Source organism: Anopheles coustani, chromosome 2, assembly GCF_943734705.1.
Source record: "Anopheles coustani chromosome 2, idAnoCousDA_361_x.2, whole genome shotgun sequence".
NCBI classification, from domain to species: Eukaryota; Metazoa; Arthropoda; class Insecta; order Diptera; family Culicidae; genus Anopheles; species Anopheles coustani.
Genome location: NC_071289.1, coordinates 74,980,875 through 75,000,824, shown reverse-complemented (window position 1 = coordinate 75,000,824; position 19,950 = coordinate 74,980,875). Strand labels below are relative to the sequence as shown.

Genomic DNA, 19,950 nt, shown 5'->3' with positions numbered 1-19,950 from the left:
CGACAGCCAAACGCCAAACAATCGAAACAATCACCGTCGCCAAACGGCAGTCCGGGTTTTCAGCACTCTCAACACTTTTCCGGACAACCCGCGGGAGTTCGGTGTAATGGGCGGCGAGTGTGAACTGAAATTATCCACCCAGACGGCGCTCTATCGCACTTTCCACCAACCCAGTTTCCATCCCGGAATCGGGAACGCAATCCGGAAAACTGTTCGCCACAGCACAGGAAGTGGCCTCCCTGGCTGGAGTACTTCCTGTCGAAAGTTTCTTCTACGGGAAAATGCACTCTTCGCTTGGCAACTACCACCAGCGCACTGACAGGGAATGTGTTATGAGTACAGAGCTCGCGGCGAAGCAATAAAGCCAAAGCGAGATAGTCAAGGGCTTGTGTCCTTGTTGGCGGCGTTGAAATTGTGTTCCAAAAAGCAGTGCGCAGCCGTCGTTTACGAGAACACCTCTCCCGCTCCAAGGAGAGCACGAAGGAACGATTCCATCCGAACGACACCCGTTACAACAAGCCGTTTTCTTTTTACCTTATTGCTGTGGCTGGCCACTTGACATTCCTGTCGAAAATTTAAATGTCTCCGTCAACGTCAAACAAACGGTTGGCATGCAAATGAGCGCGTTCGCGTATCGCTTTCTCGTTTGCCGCATCCTTCTCCTGTTCGTTAATAAGATGCCTTCCTTCGTTTGTGTTAACGTTCGTCGATCCGGGTTTGCCTCCGTGGACGCCAAACGTATGCCGAAGGTCCCGGCCAGCGCGATCGGGTGCGATGCTTGTTTTTTTCCCGCCATCCGCGGGGCATACCAATCGCATTACGCAGCACAAACCACGCACGGACCGGACCCCAAACCGGCCAGCAACGACACGATCACGTTTTGGCAACGGTTATATCTCATCGCCACGACGACGATCGCCGCATGTGCTCGGGGGAGGCACATTTCTTCGTTTTTTAAACATTCATTTAAATGTTCATGTACGTGTACGTGCGTGATTTGAATGGACGAATAGAGAGAAAAATCTTTTCTTTTTCTTTTGCTGTAATTCCCGGGACGCAAACGTGATTAATTCTATCAAGTACCAGCAAAAAGGAAACGCAAAAATGTTCTTTCCAAAAGAAAGCGCGCTGTACTATTTGTACCAACAGTAAAAAGCTGACCGTGAACTACCGGTTCTATCGTTCATTTGGGTTGCATCCAATCTAAAATTACATTTGATTTCGTTTAAGATTTAAACCTTCCAATAAGAATGAGCTTTGATTCTCCTAGCTCCTTCCTAAAAATCCTGCATTGTGTTCAGTTCGGACTATTCGATTTTATTACATAACGATTTGACCTTATTGTTTATTCTGAATACGATGTATTTCGATATTTTGTTATCATGGATTCGGTTTTTTTAGCTTTATTTTATTTTTTTATTTTTATTTCTTGTTTCTTGTAAACATAGAATTCTTTTACCCTCATTATCCCCCTGTATTGTGTACCATACTCTTTTCTCGGGGAAAAAACGTAAAGAATTTGTTCTTTATACATTACTGAATACTCAATCAAGAGTGTGTGCATTTTGTTGAAGAGCAACGTCTAACCGTTCATTGTATTGTTCACCTGAACTTTCTGTATGCTTCCATTGGTCTACAAAAAGCATTTCACACGTGAACCAAAGCAGATTATGAGAAGACAGTTAGTAAAAATCATGGGAAAATTTTTAAACAGCACCAGGAAACTGTACTTTGGTCAACAGGTTCGTCCAACGACAAGCAAAAAGGTCAGAAGTTGGTTGTATAACTTGTAATATTTTTTTTATACACTCAATGTCACACCATCGCCACATTCTAGGCATTGCAGCGAAGCAAACGACCGTGAATCTAGCAAAATGCACACACAAGCCCGGGGGGGAAGAAAATCGCGCATCATCAAAACCACTTTTCCATCGCCGTTATTCCCCGAACGATCGCGCCGCACTCGCGCCAGCTCGAACTGAACCACCAAAGGGAAGCATGAGACGGAGGGCATATAGCCAGGGTTGTACCGAGAGAAAAAAAACCTTCTATTCTGGATTTTGGTTTTCGAGCTTTCACAGGAGCCGTTTAAACTATGGCTTTTGTCTGGTTCAGGCTTCTCTCCAAAGAGAGTTACGTCTTACCGAAAGGCGGTATATTATAGACCGGTGAACAAATAATACCTTAAATTATTCATTAAAAACAATATCTACCAGCATAGATTTAAATATGCAAAGTAATGAAAATAGAAAAATCACAAATTAAAAACACTAAAAATGTATGCTTCAACCGTGTTTTACTGAGGATTCAGGAGCAACAAAACTAATTTAATCAAATACAGGCTGGCCCCGGTTTTCGTTACCAAACGGGACTTTGACAGCGACGAAAACCGGGGCTAGCGGACTAAATTTCTTACGTTTATAATACCTACTCAAGACTTGACTAACACAAAACAAACGTTGGATGTGATCATTATTCTCGTCTGAATTTTCAATGGTTGATATGAAGTTGTTCTTCAAACTATATCAAAGTTTGTGTATTTAATCATCAAATCAATGGCCATCAACCGTTTTATTTTCCGGTTTTACTTCTTTGGTTTCCATGCCGTGTAGGTTTACAATAATACATTCAGTGCTTCAATTGGAAGATATGTTTAATTGAGCAAAGTAGTCTGAAGCAGAAAACCTGCACTACTCGTTTATTAGTCCATGTTCGGATCTTCTGTCATACAAAATGCATTGAATCATATGAGTAAAGAACAAAGCACGCTACTTAAACCAGCTTCGAACGATTTTTCAAACTACGAAAACCGGGGCTGACGAAAACCGGGGCCAGCCTGTAAATGTAAACTTGGCAACAATGTGTTGTTGATGTGAAATGCTCCACTAAAATGCCGTAAAGACCAAATTTCACTGGCTCATTTCAATTGCAACATACTAAAATATGTTTTGACATCAACAAGTGGGTTGTTATAGGTTATATGTTACAACTTTTCGAGTCAATATTTTATGGTTTTGTTAAGCCTCAAAACATTTTACCTATTTTCAAAAAGCATACATAGTGTCATATGCAAACAAAAAGTACCGTTCCCGAACATTGGTCAACTATGATGTGGCCACACTTTGTAATATTTTAACAAAGAAAATTGGAAAGAGTACCAAACTTTGCATTATACAAGTGCCCTTCAAATTTAGTGACAATACAGAAAATCTTAGGTAAAATTATTACAATCTTATTAGGTACACCACTGGACGCAGCAGATGACCATTTGCATACCATTCTCCCCTCCCTTTTTCTTGCAAAAAAAAACAAGATGTATGCAAAACAGCTCGATGAGTGTGCGTTTGTTGTTTGGGCCACTTCTTCTCCTTTCAGGTTCTTTTCTTAACGAGACAAGTCCCGCTTGGGCCCCTTTCTCCCGCCTTCCCCCTACCGACAACCGGTCCTTTACACCGCGATCATCCCGGCCGCGGCGTGCGCGATCAGCTTCCTTTTGTTGTGTGTGGAGTTTCCCGCTCTTGCAGCACCTTTTCGTTCGCCTCTTCTCCCTTTGCACTTTACCTTTCCATTCGTCCTTCCACCTTTCCACTACACTTTACCATGTCCCCACCGCCACCACTACCACCATTACCACCCGACCCCATACTTCATCCACAGGCTGAAGCACAGAAAAAGCTCTCGGCTCTCTTACCTGTTGCTGGTTGTTGGGTTGGTATGAAGTCAACATTCCTTTCCTCCGATGATGACGCTATAATATGCTCTGCGCTCTCGCCGCGTTTATGCTGCGGGACCGCTCCTAGTTTCTCTTCCCCCACCACCGCGGACACCGAACCCGCTTCCCCCGCTCCTTCCCCCGCTAATCGCTGTACCCTTGATCGTGTCGCACAACTCGTCGATCTCGCCAGGTTGCCAGTGCGGTATATCTAAATATCAAATTCCGATATCTTTCCTCTTTCCATTCACAGCATCGTGCTGTGTGCGCGGCACTCCCCAACCACGGTCCTCACCACCGCCACCAGCACCGTTCACCAGCACCTATTCCGCAGGCGGCATACTTTTTCTTGGGCGACACATTCATTTTTCTCTTTCCTTTTCTCTTCTTTGCTTCACTCACCACACGATTCTCTCGAATCCTTATTTTTTTCGCCTTATTTCATTTCATTGAAGCCACACACTGACCAAGCGGAAGATGATTACGTGGACATGCGAGCGTTTAACGATTGATCTTTCCTTTGCATGCCACACACAGTTTGCATCAGCAGGAGACGCTTTACCTAAAATCTCCTTCTTTTCGCTTTGCCTTCTAACTGGCCACCCTTCACCTGGGGTCGTGCTTACTGAAGGCCTTTATGCTTGCGTTTAGCACACTTTTTCAAATGTAAGGTGCAGCCCGTTAAGCTAGCACACATGCACAAACACTGACACACACGCACACAGGATAACAAACGACACGGAGGGTGACGAATCTTATGCGACGATCGCTCCTTGCGAGGGCTCACCACAGTTATCCTCCGTTCGCCATTTTTAATTTTTCACCCCTAACCGACGGCGTTTCAGGCAGTGCCGAAATGCCTTGCACTTTTCACTGCACGAACCCGGAACTTGGGGTTGGGAAAAACGCGTCCGATTTCGGGATAAAAAGTGTCGACTTTTCACCCATCCACTCCCGTGCGGCATCGAGCGCAGCAGCGGAAAACAAAAATGATGCTACGGCGCGCTGGGCAAGGGTTGCAACCAGAAAAGTCACCCCGAACGATCGGGAGAGCAAAACGCGCTTGCGTGTCGTCTTTCCGACGGCGATCGACTGCTGCTGGACTGCGCCCCGCTCGCTGGACGGGCAAGACGTACGGGCCGCACTTTCTCGGGAAAAACTTTTATAAACGTGTCACACACTTGCCTTCCGCTCTAACAGGTAATAATCAACATCCAGAGTTGCCGCAGCATAGCAGGCGGCAGCGTTGAGGCGGCGGCATGGCATCACACACAAAGCCAAAGCCCCCGGTCGGTCTCCGCGATCGACAGTTGAAAACAAGGTGTAGTACGAGAGCGTGTGTGTATAGCTGTACTGTGTCTCTCGTGTGGCGCGCTTGAAAGATCAACGCGTTTTGCCCTCTTCTCTCTGAGACATACACACACACTCACTCACTCACATATATCCAGCTGAAGTAGAGGGTGCGACGCTCTTCCCGCTCCATGCCTCTTCCTAAACCCCCCGCTGCTTCAGTACATTTAATGTGTTCCCGTCGCCGTCGTCATCTCGTGGTGGTTAACGTCGTTTCTCTTTCAACCGAGGGGGAGCATTAGCCACATATAGGATGTTGCCGTATGTTCTCGAGGGTTAAAAGCACACCCTTGCACGGCCACCGTGTATCGCCATCTGTGTTGTGTGTTTCTTCCTCTCCCAAGTACTCTTTCGAATGGCTTCTCCTTCTTTCCCTTCCTTAGCCGCTCCTTCGTTCCATCCCGTCGTTTGTACCCTTAAAGAAAAAGGAAACCTTCGATCGTACGCTTTTGACCCCTCGCTCGGAGCAGGGGTTGGGGTGGAGTGAAGTCGCGCGGGGTTTGTTGCCGCCTGACTCACCCGTTTTGCTGCTCAACACTAACGCGCACACACACACACACACACACACACTCTGCGACTGTCAACCGGGAACGCACACACCCTTTTGTGTACGATCGATGTTCCCCTTTGGGTTTGGAAAGAGGGACAGCTCTTGTGTGCGTTGATCGCGACACACGATCTCTCTCTGTCCCGCTCTCGGGGCTCCCTTTTCTTTCGGTGGATTTGTTCTCTCTCTTTCTCTCTTCTCGTTCTCTTTTTATGCTAGCGGATTTGGAGAGCGGAGAGCGAAAAGTCGCTCGACGATCGCTGCTCGGCAGTTACAGTGTGTTTCACGTTAATTCTACATTCTAGCTTTGGTAATAAGATTATTTAAAAACTACCATTAACACAGTACACACATCCCTTTTTAGTTCAAAAGTTTGTGAAAAGTGTATGAAGTAAAATTAAAATCAATTCAAAACCATAGACCGGCGCAATTAAACCCTGCTGATTTTAAGTACCCTTTCCTTTCGTGCTCTCGATTCGTCCTTCCCAGCTGAAAAACGGAGGCTGCGCGAAAGATACGAAAATTGCACAACCTTTCTGGGAGCGGGGCATGCGGCTACTTGTTGCAGGAATAAATCGCAGTGGAATGTTGGTGAATGTACGAAGGTGTGTTTCCGAATGTGAAAGAGAAATCTGCTAACCCTTATGATGCTGAGTCCGTGCTGGGCCATCGACCAACATATGCATTTTTCTAGCTTATCTTAGTTTCTTGTTTAAACACCTCAACCCAAATAGGTGTGTCATCTTGCTCTTGCTTTTATTCTCTAAACATTTTAGCAAGTGAATGTTTATCCTACGTCTATGTGAGATACATTATTAAATTTGTCCGGACTTTCTTTTTGTTGATAAGCGTTAGAGAAATAATTCGTAAGAATTCTGATCCTCGGATGTATCTGCCATTTTTATGCAACCAAAATTTCATTTTAAATTTCTACTCAACAATATCTACTCAAGCAAACACGTATTTATTCATTTTCACGTTCAATTATGTTTCGGATAAATTTGGATTACGAAATTCCCTGATGAACGTGGCCCATTGCATTTCCATCGTGGCAGTAATATTCAGACGCTCATCTGCGCTGATAGTGCTAAATCTGTAACCGAAATAACTCCATTTCAACACCGTCCGTTTGAGACTGTCCAGTATTGTACTCACCTCAACGAATCCCACACGAGCTGCTTGAGAAACCCCAATCCAGTGTGTGGTGCAATTGCCATAAATGCATAGTAGAAGTCATAACTGACCCCCACTGCATCCCAGAAACCCGGATCATCGCTCGCGATCGTCATGGGAATGTTGTGGGCCGCGTAAAAACTCGCCGGATGGTTCCGCAGGTCTCGGACCAGCCCGAGCACCTGATTCGAAATTGGGCACACTTCAATGGCGATCTGCTTCCGGCGCATGGCGTTCCACAGAATTGGATGCTTGAACAGTGCATAGCCGTGGCCGATACGTCTCGCGTCGAGCAGCACGGCGTCGATCACGTTTTCGTCCGCCTCGGTGTAGTATCCGACTGCCAGGCAACAATCGAGATCGGAAAGGATTAGTCCAAACTATGCCCCAAGGTGTACCCAACCTGACGACCTGGGGTCTATGTTACCTGTTTCACCAGCATGGAAAAAATAATTAGGAGCTCGGGGCTGCATGGGTGGAAGTAGAAGTGAAGAGATGAAACTTTTCAGCGAACGGTTGTTATCTTCCTGTCCAACTAAATCGAACCCAATCACGAAGCCAGGAAAAGCAGTGCTATTTCATTGGAAGAGTTAAAGAAGCACCATTGGAAGATAGACATCGTTTAATTTTTTTAAATTCCTTTTGAAACTAAATGTTAGTCCCTAAAATAAAAAGGTAATTTATATCAACTGATTGCTTACCTAAGATTATCGTATAACTTTAATGCATTTTCGAGCTCCGCATCGTCCATGTTTTTATGCTTCGCTAGTATAATTTTCACACCGTGAAAAGAAGGATGCTGCCGGCGGAATTCGTCCACAATCCGACGCAGCATGGCCGTGGTCTCCGGCGGACCATATTCCTTGCCACCCTCGTCGTACACCTTACCCAGCGAGATCCGGAACTCGATATAGAACACGCCGTCATCGTGAAACTCGCGCAGAAGCTGCCAATGGTACGCCTCGTAGAACGGTTTGTACTGCAGGAATCCCTTTATCGCATCGAAACAACTCTCGAAATCTACCCAAAGCTCGTTCACGGTGGCCAAGCGGGACATATTGGCCGTCGGCTTGTGCTTCATGTTGATGATCGATTCCAGCCAACTGTCGAATGCTTCGGCGCCTTCCGTGTGCTCCTTTCTCATGTCCGTAATGCGGTGCGTTTGGTTCTCCAGGCAGTGACTATGTGGTCTAAAAATGGAAGGTTCCATGGAATGATTGGTTGGAGCAGTCAAATAAGCGATTGAATCAAGATATAGATATCTGGGAAGCTTCACATCAATCCCCCGACTTCTGCTGCTCTATGAAAGCCCATCCCGTACTTACCTCACAGTAAAGAAATACCGATCATCCTTTCGGCATAGCTTTGCCTCGTGCCGGTACGTAAGGTTACTGATAACCCACCTCGAGGACACCGCAGCAGAGTTATGCAAATGAAGGACAGCACCCTTGGGCATCGATTTCAGCGCCCGAAAGACCGGACTGTCTTCAATCAATTGCCGCGCGTCGAAAAAGTGCATTCCGGCTGGCAGTAGGCCACTTTCCGGTGGGTGAAGTTCCCGCTTTTTCATCTCACGCAACACTCGATCCACGTGTTGTTCGTCCGGATTGAGGAACACTTTTCCACCGAGACCATAGTCCTGCTCGGCCCCAACGATTGCCGCACGCATTTCCTCGTAGTGCTTGGCCCGGTTGGGGATAACCGAAGCGAGCACAGCCCTTACACTTAGCAGCAGAAACAATGTAACCCGCATCGTATGGACAGCGAGAACTACTTGTTCTGGAGCTCCAGTTCAAAGTGACCGGTTCCGACGAATGACTTTATGATAATAATAAATGCTGAAATACTGCTAACGAAGGGATGATAAATATGTCCTAACGAAGTGATTGACACTTGTCTGAAAGATAAGAATAAGGCTATTGCATAATAAAACTACTCCATGCATAATTTATGCTTGTGCAAGTAGGAAACTAAACCAGAACAAAGGATACGGAAACGTGGAACCAATGATTTTGTAGCAACCAAATGTTCATATCATATGGCAGCAATGGATAAGATGGAAACAAATGTCCATAAAGGAAGGAACATTAATATTTCTTTTTTTAATTTATATTTTGCTACAGATGCACGCTATGTAGGATTTATTGAATGAAGAGACATTTCAAGCAGGATATCCTTCGACGTTTCAACCCTTGGAGTAAGTGATAAGATTAAAATAAACAAAAATAAAAACAAAATACATGTATAGTCGGGAAACTACGGATGAGGCGTTTATAAGCAAAGCTATAGCTTTACGAAAGAACACGTTTTACGGTTTTAAGGATGTGTATTTCATTATGCTTATTTTCAATGTCAATAGCAGTTTATTTATTTTATTTTAATTCTGTTATTAATTGCTCCACATAACTTTTAAAGTATCAAATGCTTCGAATAGCGATATTGCATACAAAAATTACAATTAAGACTGAATAACGAGAGCTCTCCTGTAAATCCATTTCGCTGTAAGATACAGAATCTTCATGAGTCGTTGAAAGCCGTTATCTTATCATCTTATTTGTTTAATGATGTGAACGAGTATATGTCAAATAGTTACGGAATAAAATGCGCGAAATGCACAACAAATAGGGCGACTGCAGCAGAGGGACATTCCAGGCTAAAAAATTTAGAGAGTAATACATCAATCGGAGATAGGAAATAAACGAAACAATGAGGGATTTGAACCGACATACTGATAACCTTTGAGCGTGTCCCGTACGAATGCGTACATTGATAACGCCAACCAAATGTTTGGCAAAATCAACACATGAACAAAAGTGTTTGGTAATTTCGTTGTTGTTTTTATTTTTTGTCGATTAAAAAACTGTTACAGTGAACCGACATCAGTATATGGCTATAAAATCATCATGAATAGTCACAACACTTATTGCTTATTGCTTGATTTGCTTTCCAGCGACGAACACCTTTAAGATGTTCCTGTCGTCACCAACGTAGACAAACTTCTGAACCAGCTCTAGCAGCAGCTGGGTTTTAGTTTTCTCCTTCGTCAACGCTTCGGGCAAGCGGTATCCACCAATCGGTTGAGGCTCCGTGTCGATCAGCAGTGCGTCAAACTGTTTGCCTGCTACAAAGTTTCCCACTTTTGCATCCAGTGCTAGTGCTGTGTTTTAATGAAAAGTAGAACATTTCCAGATCAATAGGAGCTTACGACGAAAAACGAAAAATGTTCTTACCTTGCGCGCCTCCAAGAGTGGCCAAATATAAGACCTGATTGTAGTTGAACGGTGTGTAGGGTTTTTGCTGCCCATCCGATCCACCCTCGACTCGTCCGGTTCCTTTAACATTTTGCGTTTTCATGAAGTTTAGATGCTGCGAGACACCCAGCGCGGCACGCATCGCCGCCAGGATGGACATATCGCTGCCACCCGATACGTCCGTGCCAAGACCAACCTTTACCCGTGCCTCTAGCAACCGACGGACGTCACAAAATCCCGACCCGAGGTTAGTGTTAGAGCTAGGACAGTGGGCAATCGACGTTCCGCGGGCAGAGAGCATCTCAAGCTCGGCATCCTCTAGGTGAACCCCGTGGGCTAGTACGGTTTTCCCAGTCAGCAGTCCCACCTCATCATATACACCGACATAATGCGGGGCACTGGGGAACTGCTGCTTGACGGTTTCAATCTCACCGAGATTTTCCGAAACGTGCGTCTGCACGTTAAGCTCATACTGTTCGGCCAGCGATGCTAAGGCACGCATGAGTTTATCGTCGCAAGTGATCGCGAACCGGGGCGTAACAATCGGGCGTACCAAATCGCTTTCCTTGGCCATCACATACCGGATGAAATCCACATTGTCCTCCACCGATTTTTCGGTGCATGATTCACTGGAAAGATGTGAGCATCAGGAAGGAACGATAGAGAATATTTGTGCACATTTAAAAGAAGCTCACATGTAAAAGTCCGGACACATACGGTTTGAAGAGACCTTCCCGACGAAACCCCGCTGCCCCTGACGTAGCATTTCGTCCACCAGTATTTTATTCGTTTCAGTGTACAGCGAGGCGAAGTAGCACGCGGTTGTGGTCCCATGGACAATCGTGTTGTTCTGTGGATGAATCAATTTTAAGCGACACTTTCAACTTGAAGACAACTGATTCCCTACCACCACGTATTTGTACACCCGCTCCGCGAAGGCAGCATCACGATAGTTTGATTCCAGTGGGAAAGTGTAAGACTCGAGCCACTCGAGTAGCGGTTTGTCCAGCCCTAGTCCAATATTTGGCACCTGGGGGGCATGTATGTGGCAATCGATCAGTCCAGGCAGCAGAAACTGAGATGGCGAAAGTTCTACTTTCGCATATTCGGCTGCCTCCGGCAATAGGGAAGATAGCTGCGAGCGATCACCAATCGCTTCAATCTAAACGAGGGACGAACAGATAAAAATACACATAGAAATCTAAGCAGTCTGCTATTATTTGCCCCAATCACTCACCTTTCCATCGTTGACTGCAAGGAAACCATCAACGTAAATTTCCAACTCCTCAAGCGATTTGGAATGTACAATTTGACCGAGGAACACTTGCTTCATGGTTGATTGTGATTGAAACCTTCACTGTACCGCACGATTGAACGTCGCTTGTTGAACTAAAGGCACAAGAGATAGGAAATAACGTGTTCTATTCGCTTACAGCTCTTGATTAACAAGCGTAACGAGCTGATAAAAATTGCCGGCTAAGCAAGTTGTGGCTGATGTTGACGTTGACGAAATGCAGCAGTGTTTCATCTGAGAATGTGCCTGGTGTAATAGTGATTTCTGGAGACCTTTTTGCGTGAATTAAACATAACAACGTTATCGTTATTAATGTTACTTTTTACTTCTTTAAGCATAAATCACATGAAAGTAAACATCTTTGTAAAATTGAAAATAACAGTCCAAGTAATTTTCTGTTGTTTGTTTTGACAGTTCATCGACTGTTCTGTCGAACCGGTAATTACCGGTTCCAATCGACATACTGTTCAAACACATAGTTTGAAATATCGGTGAATCGACATTCGGCATATCCTTAGACGTATATATTTGTTTGTACTGTTTTTAACAAAATGTGCAAATATGTGATTTGTGAATTTTAAAGATTCGGTTATGTTATGTGATGTTAAAATAAATAAATTGAAAGAAATGAGTAAAAACCTTGGTAATGTTATAGCGTGGTCCGATTTGCTAACCGCCTGACCCCTATAAATGACAATACATTTAGTATTTTAAAGGTTATTGAGAGAAATCTATATAACTGAATATTGATGATGTGAGTGACAAAAGCTTTACACCTAAAATGTCATATAAATATCCGCAGTGTCATATAAATATCCGTAAGTCTTGTAAGCCCTTAACAGGCAAGCATAACCAAGATGGTCGTTACGCCAAGAAGAATTTAACTTATGATTTTTCCTACCTGCTAATCCTACTTCACGCCAAGAACTTCTACATGTTGAAGTACATTTTTGTTTTACATAACTTGGTCAAAGTTTTAATAAAGAAACGTTACGACTGGGTCACTTATAAAACAACATGTAAATTCTAGTTTATAATTTAACCGAAACTAAAGCATAACATGCCATTTCTTTTTTACGATCCATTCTTGCTTTCTTTGCAGCCGAGATTGGTTTCTCAATTTACTGCCCCTGCTAGCAGCGCGACAAGAATTGGTTCAAGAATTAAGTCATAGCAACGGAACAATTGCTCTCCACGACCCGCCAAGTAGATCCAATATCATCTTTCATTCGTCGTTGTAGCTAATAAAACGTACGCAGTACATCAATCAACGAGGACCGCGAGAGACAAGTGGGAATTAAATCGCAGTCCGAACACTTAACCGAAGACGACGATTCCATTATGCCGTGGCGAGAAACACCCCCCTGGTGGCAGCATTTAAGCATCCCCCATAATGTACGCCGCTTTTGCCGTTCGATTGTTGTGTTGTCGCGGGAAGCTCACAGTAGGCAATGCGAAGCGAAATGCACGCGTATTGGCGTGCTGCTGCGCCCAGCGAAACGGGATATGGCGCGTGGTTACCGTCGGTAGATAGCGGAGATGATACACTTGTAGTACTGTAAATACTGATGCTTCCTTCTCCCTCCCGAGGGTAGTTTATTTGACCTGCCACACCGGGAGGAAGCGATAAATGATTTCTGCAGCTACAAAGAAAGTGGAAAGGACGCAAGGGACAGAAAGACTGGCAGGGATGAAAGAATAAAAAGAAACGAAAATTGTACACGTATAAACGAGCATGGGACATTCAAATCAGAATCGTTTTTCCAATTTCCAATCCCACGCCTGCCCTGATCCTACGTTGCAGTAGCAATCAAGTATAACTACCACACACCGAGTCGACCGTTGAGGGCAATCGATGGTGATAGCTGCGACTATGATGGTATCTTATTTTCTCCTCCCGGTAATAAGGCCAGCTCATCAAAAGCGAGCCCCGAAACGATCGAAAGATGGTGGTCTCGTTTACTCGCTCCTGTTGCCATCGCGGCACACCATTATCCCTCATCTTCCTCGCAGTAAAAGTGGCACAATTCTCTTGCTCCCGTTTCGAATGGCGAATGGTTCCGCTCATTCTGTTCTTCTTTCTCGCTCTGCCACGTGGGCATCGGGATAGCGTCCCGGTCTGCTCCATCCCGCATTTGGTGATGGAGCGCAGTCGTTGATTTGTGTATAATTTATTTCACACAACCATATCAATTGATCCATTCGTGCTATCCTTCTTCAACTCTTTCTCTCTCTCTCTCTCTCTCTCTCTCTCTCTCACAACGTGTCAAGAGAACATCGTCCTTTCTCTCGACGCGTCTCACGCCTTTCACTCACCATGCTGCTATCCTTTTCCCGGCTCCAACACACTGGCACGTGCAACCCAACGCACCTACACCGCCGCAACGTTACGAAAGGGGAAGGAGCAGCGCCGGTGGGGTGAACAAGCGGCGACAGTAATAATATACGGATGATGGTGTTGTGTGCGATGAATATGAATGTAATTCTATGCTCCATTAGTGCGCGAGGGGAGTCGATTATCTTTTACTGCCTTTCATGATGTGTTTGTTTCTCAAATCAGACAAATGGTTTCAGTTGTAAATTGACATTCGGAGTTTTTGTTAATAGTCGATAAATTGACATTGAGCAGTGTGCATGGTGGTACCGGGAACCAGGAGCTTATATCTAGGTGCGTTGTGTTGTGCCGTTTGAGTGAGCTGAGTGTTTAGGCAGCGCGCAGGCAAGTGAGGCGGCGGTGCGTGTTTTCGGGTGTCAGTTACGGTCGTGCTGCTGCTGCTGTTGCTCTTGTTACTGTGTTATGTTGTTGCTGCTATTATCGCTGCTACTGTTATTATTATTATCGTCGTTTGCTCTCGAGCACTTTCTCTCTCGCTCTCTCTCTTACACACGCCTGCTTTGTTGTACCTCCCGCGTTTCCTGTTCGCTGCTGGCACGACGACGCTGTTTATTTCAATTAAGGCGCTCTGTTTAAGCGTTTTTCCAGGAGGCTTTCCCGGCAGTGCCCCTTCTGATTCTTTCAAGCAATAACGACGTTTTTGCCGAACGTAATTACGGCACGCTCGTCGAGCTCATGGACGTTTCTGGTTGTGTCATCAGCTTGCTTTACCATCTCTTTATCGTAATTACTTTCTACTCGGTCGGTTATGGATCGCTTGGGATGCAAGTTGTGATAGTTGCATTCTTCCCCGCTGTGTGCGATTGCAGTCGTCGAAAAGACATTTATAGGAACCAGAATTACCGGTCAATGACTAACCGGAGTGCAAACGGTAACTATATCACTAAACTCACTGTGCACCAGGCCACTGGCGCTTTCTGTGTGCTCGTCGCGCGTAATATTTCGCTGGGCGATTAGTTCGGTTGCCTTACTTCTGTTCCCATCATTCGCGGATTTAACTTCACCATTTACCTGCTTTTAACCGCGGGGCAGCCGTCGACGTGAACGAGCGCGGCGTTTTTCTCCATTGGAATCGTAGTCCCCTTTGCCATATCGTCATCATCGCCGTGAGCTAATTTGCAATCGCGCGCATCTCGCTCTTTCGCTCCGCGGGGTGTTCGCGTGCTAATTCTTCTTTCATTGCTCTCTGGCCACAGCGCAAAGTGTGTGCCCCATTGCGTACCGTGTTCTTCCCGTCTGTGCAAGTAGTGCAAGTTGATCACTCGAGAATGTTTCTGACCGCGATTTTGCGCGATGCTACTCTTATTTTTATTGATATTATTATTATTGCCCTGCTTGGGGTTTGGCGAGAGAACTGCGTTTTGGAATGCTACACCGGCGTTTAACTGCAACACTGTGTGTCGATTATTATTACGCGGAGGGGTCGTTTAATAGCGCCAAGCGAGTGTTTACTAATATAGGGGTTGTAAACTGATTGGCTGATGAATGGCCGTATGCTTGTGAGCGGTACTCTGCCTGCACGTGCATCTGCAGGCATTATTTTATTACTTCTCAGCAGTAGCCGTCCTTTTATTACTAACCCTCATAGCTGCGACTTAAATAATGCATTATTTTTATTTGATATATTTCTTACGTATATTTTAAATTTGGTATATAAATTTAGATCGGGAAGCAGGTTTGATAATTATATAATCCGTAAACGAATTATTATGGTTTTGATTTATGATGACCATTACAAAGGATAAAAATGTTAAAAAGAAAAGGTTAAGTTTCATATAGGCAATATTTAATTTCAATTTGATCAAGTCGTTGTAATAAAAGAGGGTTGAATAAATCTCCCTTCTAAGCGGTCGTAGGCGTAAGGGTTTAGCCCAATCGAAGAAAGATAACTGAGTCACCTTCGTGCCCAGCAATTAAAAGGAAGAAAAATAACAAGTGTTAATTACGTTGAAAGGAAGCTTTTGCGAGCAACACCTTAGGAAATAATTTTTATAATTTCAAATAAAATATCCTACCACTCATTCACATCGGCGCACATATCGGCGTTCGCGATGGAAAATAATTTCATTACGACAAATTAGCCTCAGGCCTTAAGGTTGATGGTGCGCGAACGAGCAAAGGATACCAGTGTGTCAATTGGATGGAATGGAAACGAAATCACTTGCGCTGTGCAAACACACACACAACCCCCCTCCACCACCCGCATCACAAGCCTTCTTACCCACGTGCTTCCGCTGTCTTTGGCGGGGGCCATCCTTCCTTTTCAGCGGATGACGCGGCAAGCGTCGGGGTAAGTTTGTCTCGCCGCGTCCGGTGGTAGGAAATTTACGTAGAACCACGACACAACCGTTCGGTAAAAGGGGTTGTTTTTGGCCCCGTTCCACCTCTCGCACCGTCGTGTCAACGTGGACAGTGCGGCGCGAGAGGGAGAAAGCATGCGTGTGTGTATGTGTGTGTGTGTGTATGATGCGATGGGTAAATTGAATAATAATTCCTGAACCATCTGAAAACGGTCGACCCGCAGCGCTCGATCGCGTGTCGTTACACGCAGCGGAATCGTTAGCGGGCGTTACTGGATCGAGCCACTAAAGTATGTCCAAGAAGTGTGTTTGTAGTGCGGTTCGACGCGTTCTCGGACGAACACACACGGTCGTCGTCGTCGTCGGAGACGGAATCTGTGGCCCCGGGAACCGAGTCGTGTGGGGATATATAAATCGAAGCAAGTTATGGTCCCTGGGGTTTTTGGAAAGTGCGCCAGTGGCAGACGCGCATGAATGAATGAACGGAACGGGGGGAAAGGATGCGTCAGCTGCCTGGGGCGAAGGGACGCGGAGGGATTGGAAAGGATGGCTGATGGCCAGCATGGCAATGGTTATAATATGTATCATCCAGGTCGAGCCAGAGTGGCAACAGCGGCGCAGCAGCATCCGACGAGCGAGCTGGCCGACGACCACGGCTGCGAGTGACAGTTATTGAGCAATTTGAATCGGTGATTGTGTGTGATGATTCTCAAGTGTTCCAACCGTGTTCCGTTCGCCAGCCGCTAAGAAGCCGAAAAGGAACAAGTGGATATAGAAAGTAACGAGGGTTGTGCAACTGAAGTGTATTGATTATTATTCCAATTACTACCATTACCACTTTTGTCCGCGGCAGAAAGACAACGAGTGCAGTGTGCAACAACCAAAGGCCCATTCAAGATCGATGGGAAAGTGAAAAGAGTGTGACCGAAAGTAGTAATAAACCCGTAATCCACCAGATAAACACAGCAGGCACAGCACAGGTGCGGATGGAATATACTATTCCACGAAGATTGTTGTAAAAACAGAAACCTACTATCGAAGCCAGCCATTACGCGCGAACCCGTTGAAAGAACCTCCCCCCCGCCGGGTAAGTGTCTCCATCGTTCGTGTTTCTTTATTTATCGATGGCTTTATTTAAGCGTCCACTCCCCATACCTCTCTCCCGCGCTCAACCCCTCACCATCCTTGTCGAGTGGTTTATTTTCGTTATCAATTGCTTGAATTGGTGCTGTTCGTTCTGTCCGTCAGAAAAGTTGTTAATTAATTGATCGTTTGAATCGGCGCTGTGGGAGGGGGTGTTTAAAATGCAAGTGCCGTTTTTTCCCTCTCTGCGCGTTCTGCGTGTGTTCGCGTTTGCGCAGCAGTCCATGACTTTAATTGCACACTTTCATAACCGTGCGCAAAGCGGGCACGTCCCCGCGTGAACGTAATAATAAAAACCAGATTGCCATTTAAGTACAATTACAACTATTGTCGAATGGGTAATTCGATCGAGAGAAAGGATGTATGTTTTTACATGTCGGCTTCGAAGTAAAACAGTACACAACCTCGTCGAATAATTTTTAATACCTTGGTTCATTCAGGTACCGTGGGAGCTATAAAGGTTTCCAAACAGTTTTTATATTCGTGGAAGTTATGAAGTGTTGTTTTATGTAAAAAAATATATTCATACTAAAATAAAATGTTTGTACATTAATTCCGTAGGCCTTCCGTAGGCCTACTATTTATTTAAAACAAACAAGAATCAACTATTTGTTCATGAAACATCTACAAACAGGTAGTAAAAATATTATCATTCTCACCAAAAAAAAAGGTGAAAATTGTGAAGGAATTTAAAAGAAAATTTTCAAATACATTTGAACAATCAGAAATAATACTGTTTGTCTCGGGTTGTTTGTTATATTAATCAATATTAACTCACCATTCCCTTCTACTCTTGAGGATTAAATGCAGAAAGACAAACCAATTGAACATTTAAACAAACGGTCGAAGGAAAGATTCGCAGTTAAAAGTATGAATAATCCAGTCTTTTAATAGCAAGCCGAAGGATTATATTAAAGATACAACCATCCGGCATGATAGTGAACATGGAACGTGCTTTGTGACTAGCAATATGTTATTTCTAATATTGTCACGCTCAAATTCGTACGAAAAGTATAATGAAAATGATTTGAAAACATTCTATAAGCATTAATTGAATTTGGTTTGCACTACACGTTTCCACCTAATCCCAAGCGGGCACGCACGATTTGTTGTAAGCAAAGCTTCGTCCAATAAATAAATGACACCCATGCGAAAGAGCATTCCCGTGATGATGCCCGGCATGTGTGTATGTGCACTTGGTTCGCATTCGCATAGTTATTATAAGAAGAGCACCCGCTGCTGGCTGCCCGTCAACATAACGCGGGATTAAAGGGACCGGGCGAAAAACTGCATCGTGTGCATTTCATCGTGATCGTCCATTACGGGGCGGCGTCCCTTTTCCGTGCACATGCAAATGCACTGCTCGGTAAATGATGCATTCCGTGCTGCAGCAGCCCCCAACGACGGTGTGGTGTGGCCTCATTGCATGGCACGGCACGACGAACCAAAATAAAAAAGAAGTAAAAAAGAAAACAGATCTGAAAACATGTTTTAAAACCGTCACAGAAAATTGAATGTTCAAGCGAAAAAGTCATGATGCGAAGGCAAATGTTAATTACAGTTAAATAGACTGCCTCGGATGGGGTGGGAGGGGACGAAAGGGTGGGAGGACGGGAGGACGGAATGTCCCCTAATGGATGGCGCGTTGGAATCATTCTGATGCGAACGCCAAAGGGTGATGCGGCAAGGAGGTGCCGGTAGGGTTTATAGATGCGGTCGCGAAAAGTATTGGTATCGTAAGTGTACCCGAGCGTAGAATGAAAATGAAATAAAAAACCCCCCACCATACGTGCTCCCCCGTTCCGTGAGGGTGGGGTGGCAATGGGAGGGGGTGAAAGAAAATAAAACACAACCAATCGTTGAACCGAAAAACGAGACACTTTATCCAGCGATCCATCGCGGGGTTGCTTCCGTTTGGGAGCCCTGCAAAGGAGCCAGAACGACGCAAGTGGGAAAGTAAACGTGAGAAGGAGACAGTGCGATGGAAATGGGAAAGGGAACGAGGGAGACAGATCCGCGCGTATACGTCATTTAATGGGAGGTAATTCGACGAAATGGCGATGGTGGTCGAGACGAGAGCAAAACAAGACACCACTTAAATGATAAATCTACAATTTTGCAAGCCCGCAGCAAACGTCTGGATGTCGAGGAACGGCGAAGAGGCCGACAACAGACGACAGGGTGAACAGGATACGCGAATGGCTTCTCGGTAGCTTCTGTCCCGCGCACTAAATGGACACTACTACTGTGCGACTGGAGGGCCCCAATGCACAGTGGGTGTATGTCGGCTACAATGGAGGCCGAAGGGCTTTATAACATCGTTCCAGAGCTAACTTATCCTAGTTGCTTGGCAAAAAGTGTAGATTTCAAGAATCGAAAAAGTCCGACGGGATTGAAAAGTGCGACGGGTAAATCAATGTAATCTGAAAACTTCAAATCGTTTACCCTTTTCGTTGATTTCATTTTTCCATGTAATTGAATACTTTACTCTTTCAAATATCCATTCATTATTTATAGCAGTTTCATTTACCTAATTTATTTCGTTAAAACCACATGCTTTTAATGTTATAGTTGCCAAGAATATGACTTGTGAGTCAGATTTGATCACTTTGGTGACGAATAAAGGATATGTCCATCATGAGGATCGGCGTATCGACGCTTACATGAAAATTCATATTCTGGCTTATTTGTTCTACTGCATTGACTCTTTGGGCATATTCTAGTATTTTCCACGAAACAGAACATAAATCATTTTTTTCTTCGCCATCAACAAAGTGTTAACACT

At 44.9% G+C, this 19,950-nt stretch overlaps 2 protein-coding genes across 2 annotated transcripts; both read right to left on the bottom strand.

The window, feature by feature from the left end:
- Nucleotides 1-6,593: 6,593 nt before the first annotated feature.
- LOC131265014 (adenosine deaminase 2-like) lies at nt 6,594-8,535 on the bottom strand. Its single transcript, XM_058267276.1, has 5 exons — nt 8,108-8,535; nt 7,484-7,972; nt 7,210-7,355; nt 6,765-7,122; nt 6,594-6,702 (listed from the first exon to the last, which is right to left on the bottom strand). Exons 1-5 carry the CDS (start codon nt 8,533-8,535, stop codon nt 6,594-6,596), a joined length of 1,530 nt encoding a protein of 509 aa, XP_058123259.1.
- A 1,077-nt stretch (nt 8,536-9,612) lies between these two features.
- LOC131263486 (guanine deaminase) lies at nt 9,613-11,685 on the bottom strand. The gene is made up of 5 exons (XM_058265690.1): nt 11,271-11,685; nt 10,941-11,195; nt 10,729-10,883; nt 10,013-10,662; nt 9,613-9,939 (listed from the first exon to the last, which is right to left on the bottom strand). Exons 1-5 carry the CDS (start codon nt 11,364-11,366, stop codon nt 9,710-9,712), a joined length of 1,386 nt encoding a protein of 461 aa, XP_058121673.1. The 5' UTR covers nt 11,367-11,685; the 3' UTR covers nt 9,613-9,709.
- Between the last annotated feature and the right edge of the window lie 8,265 nt (nt 11,686-19,950).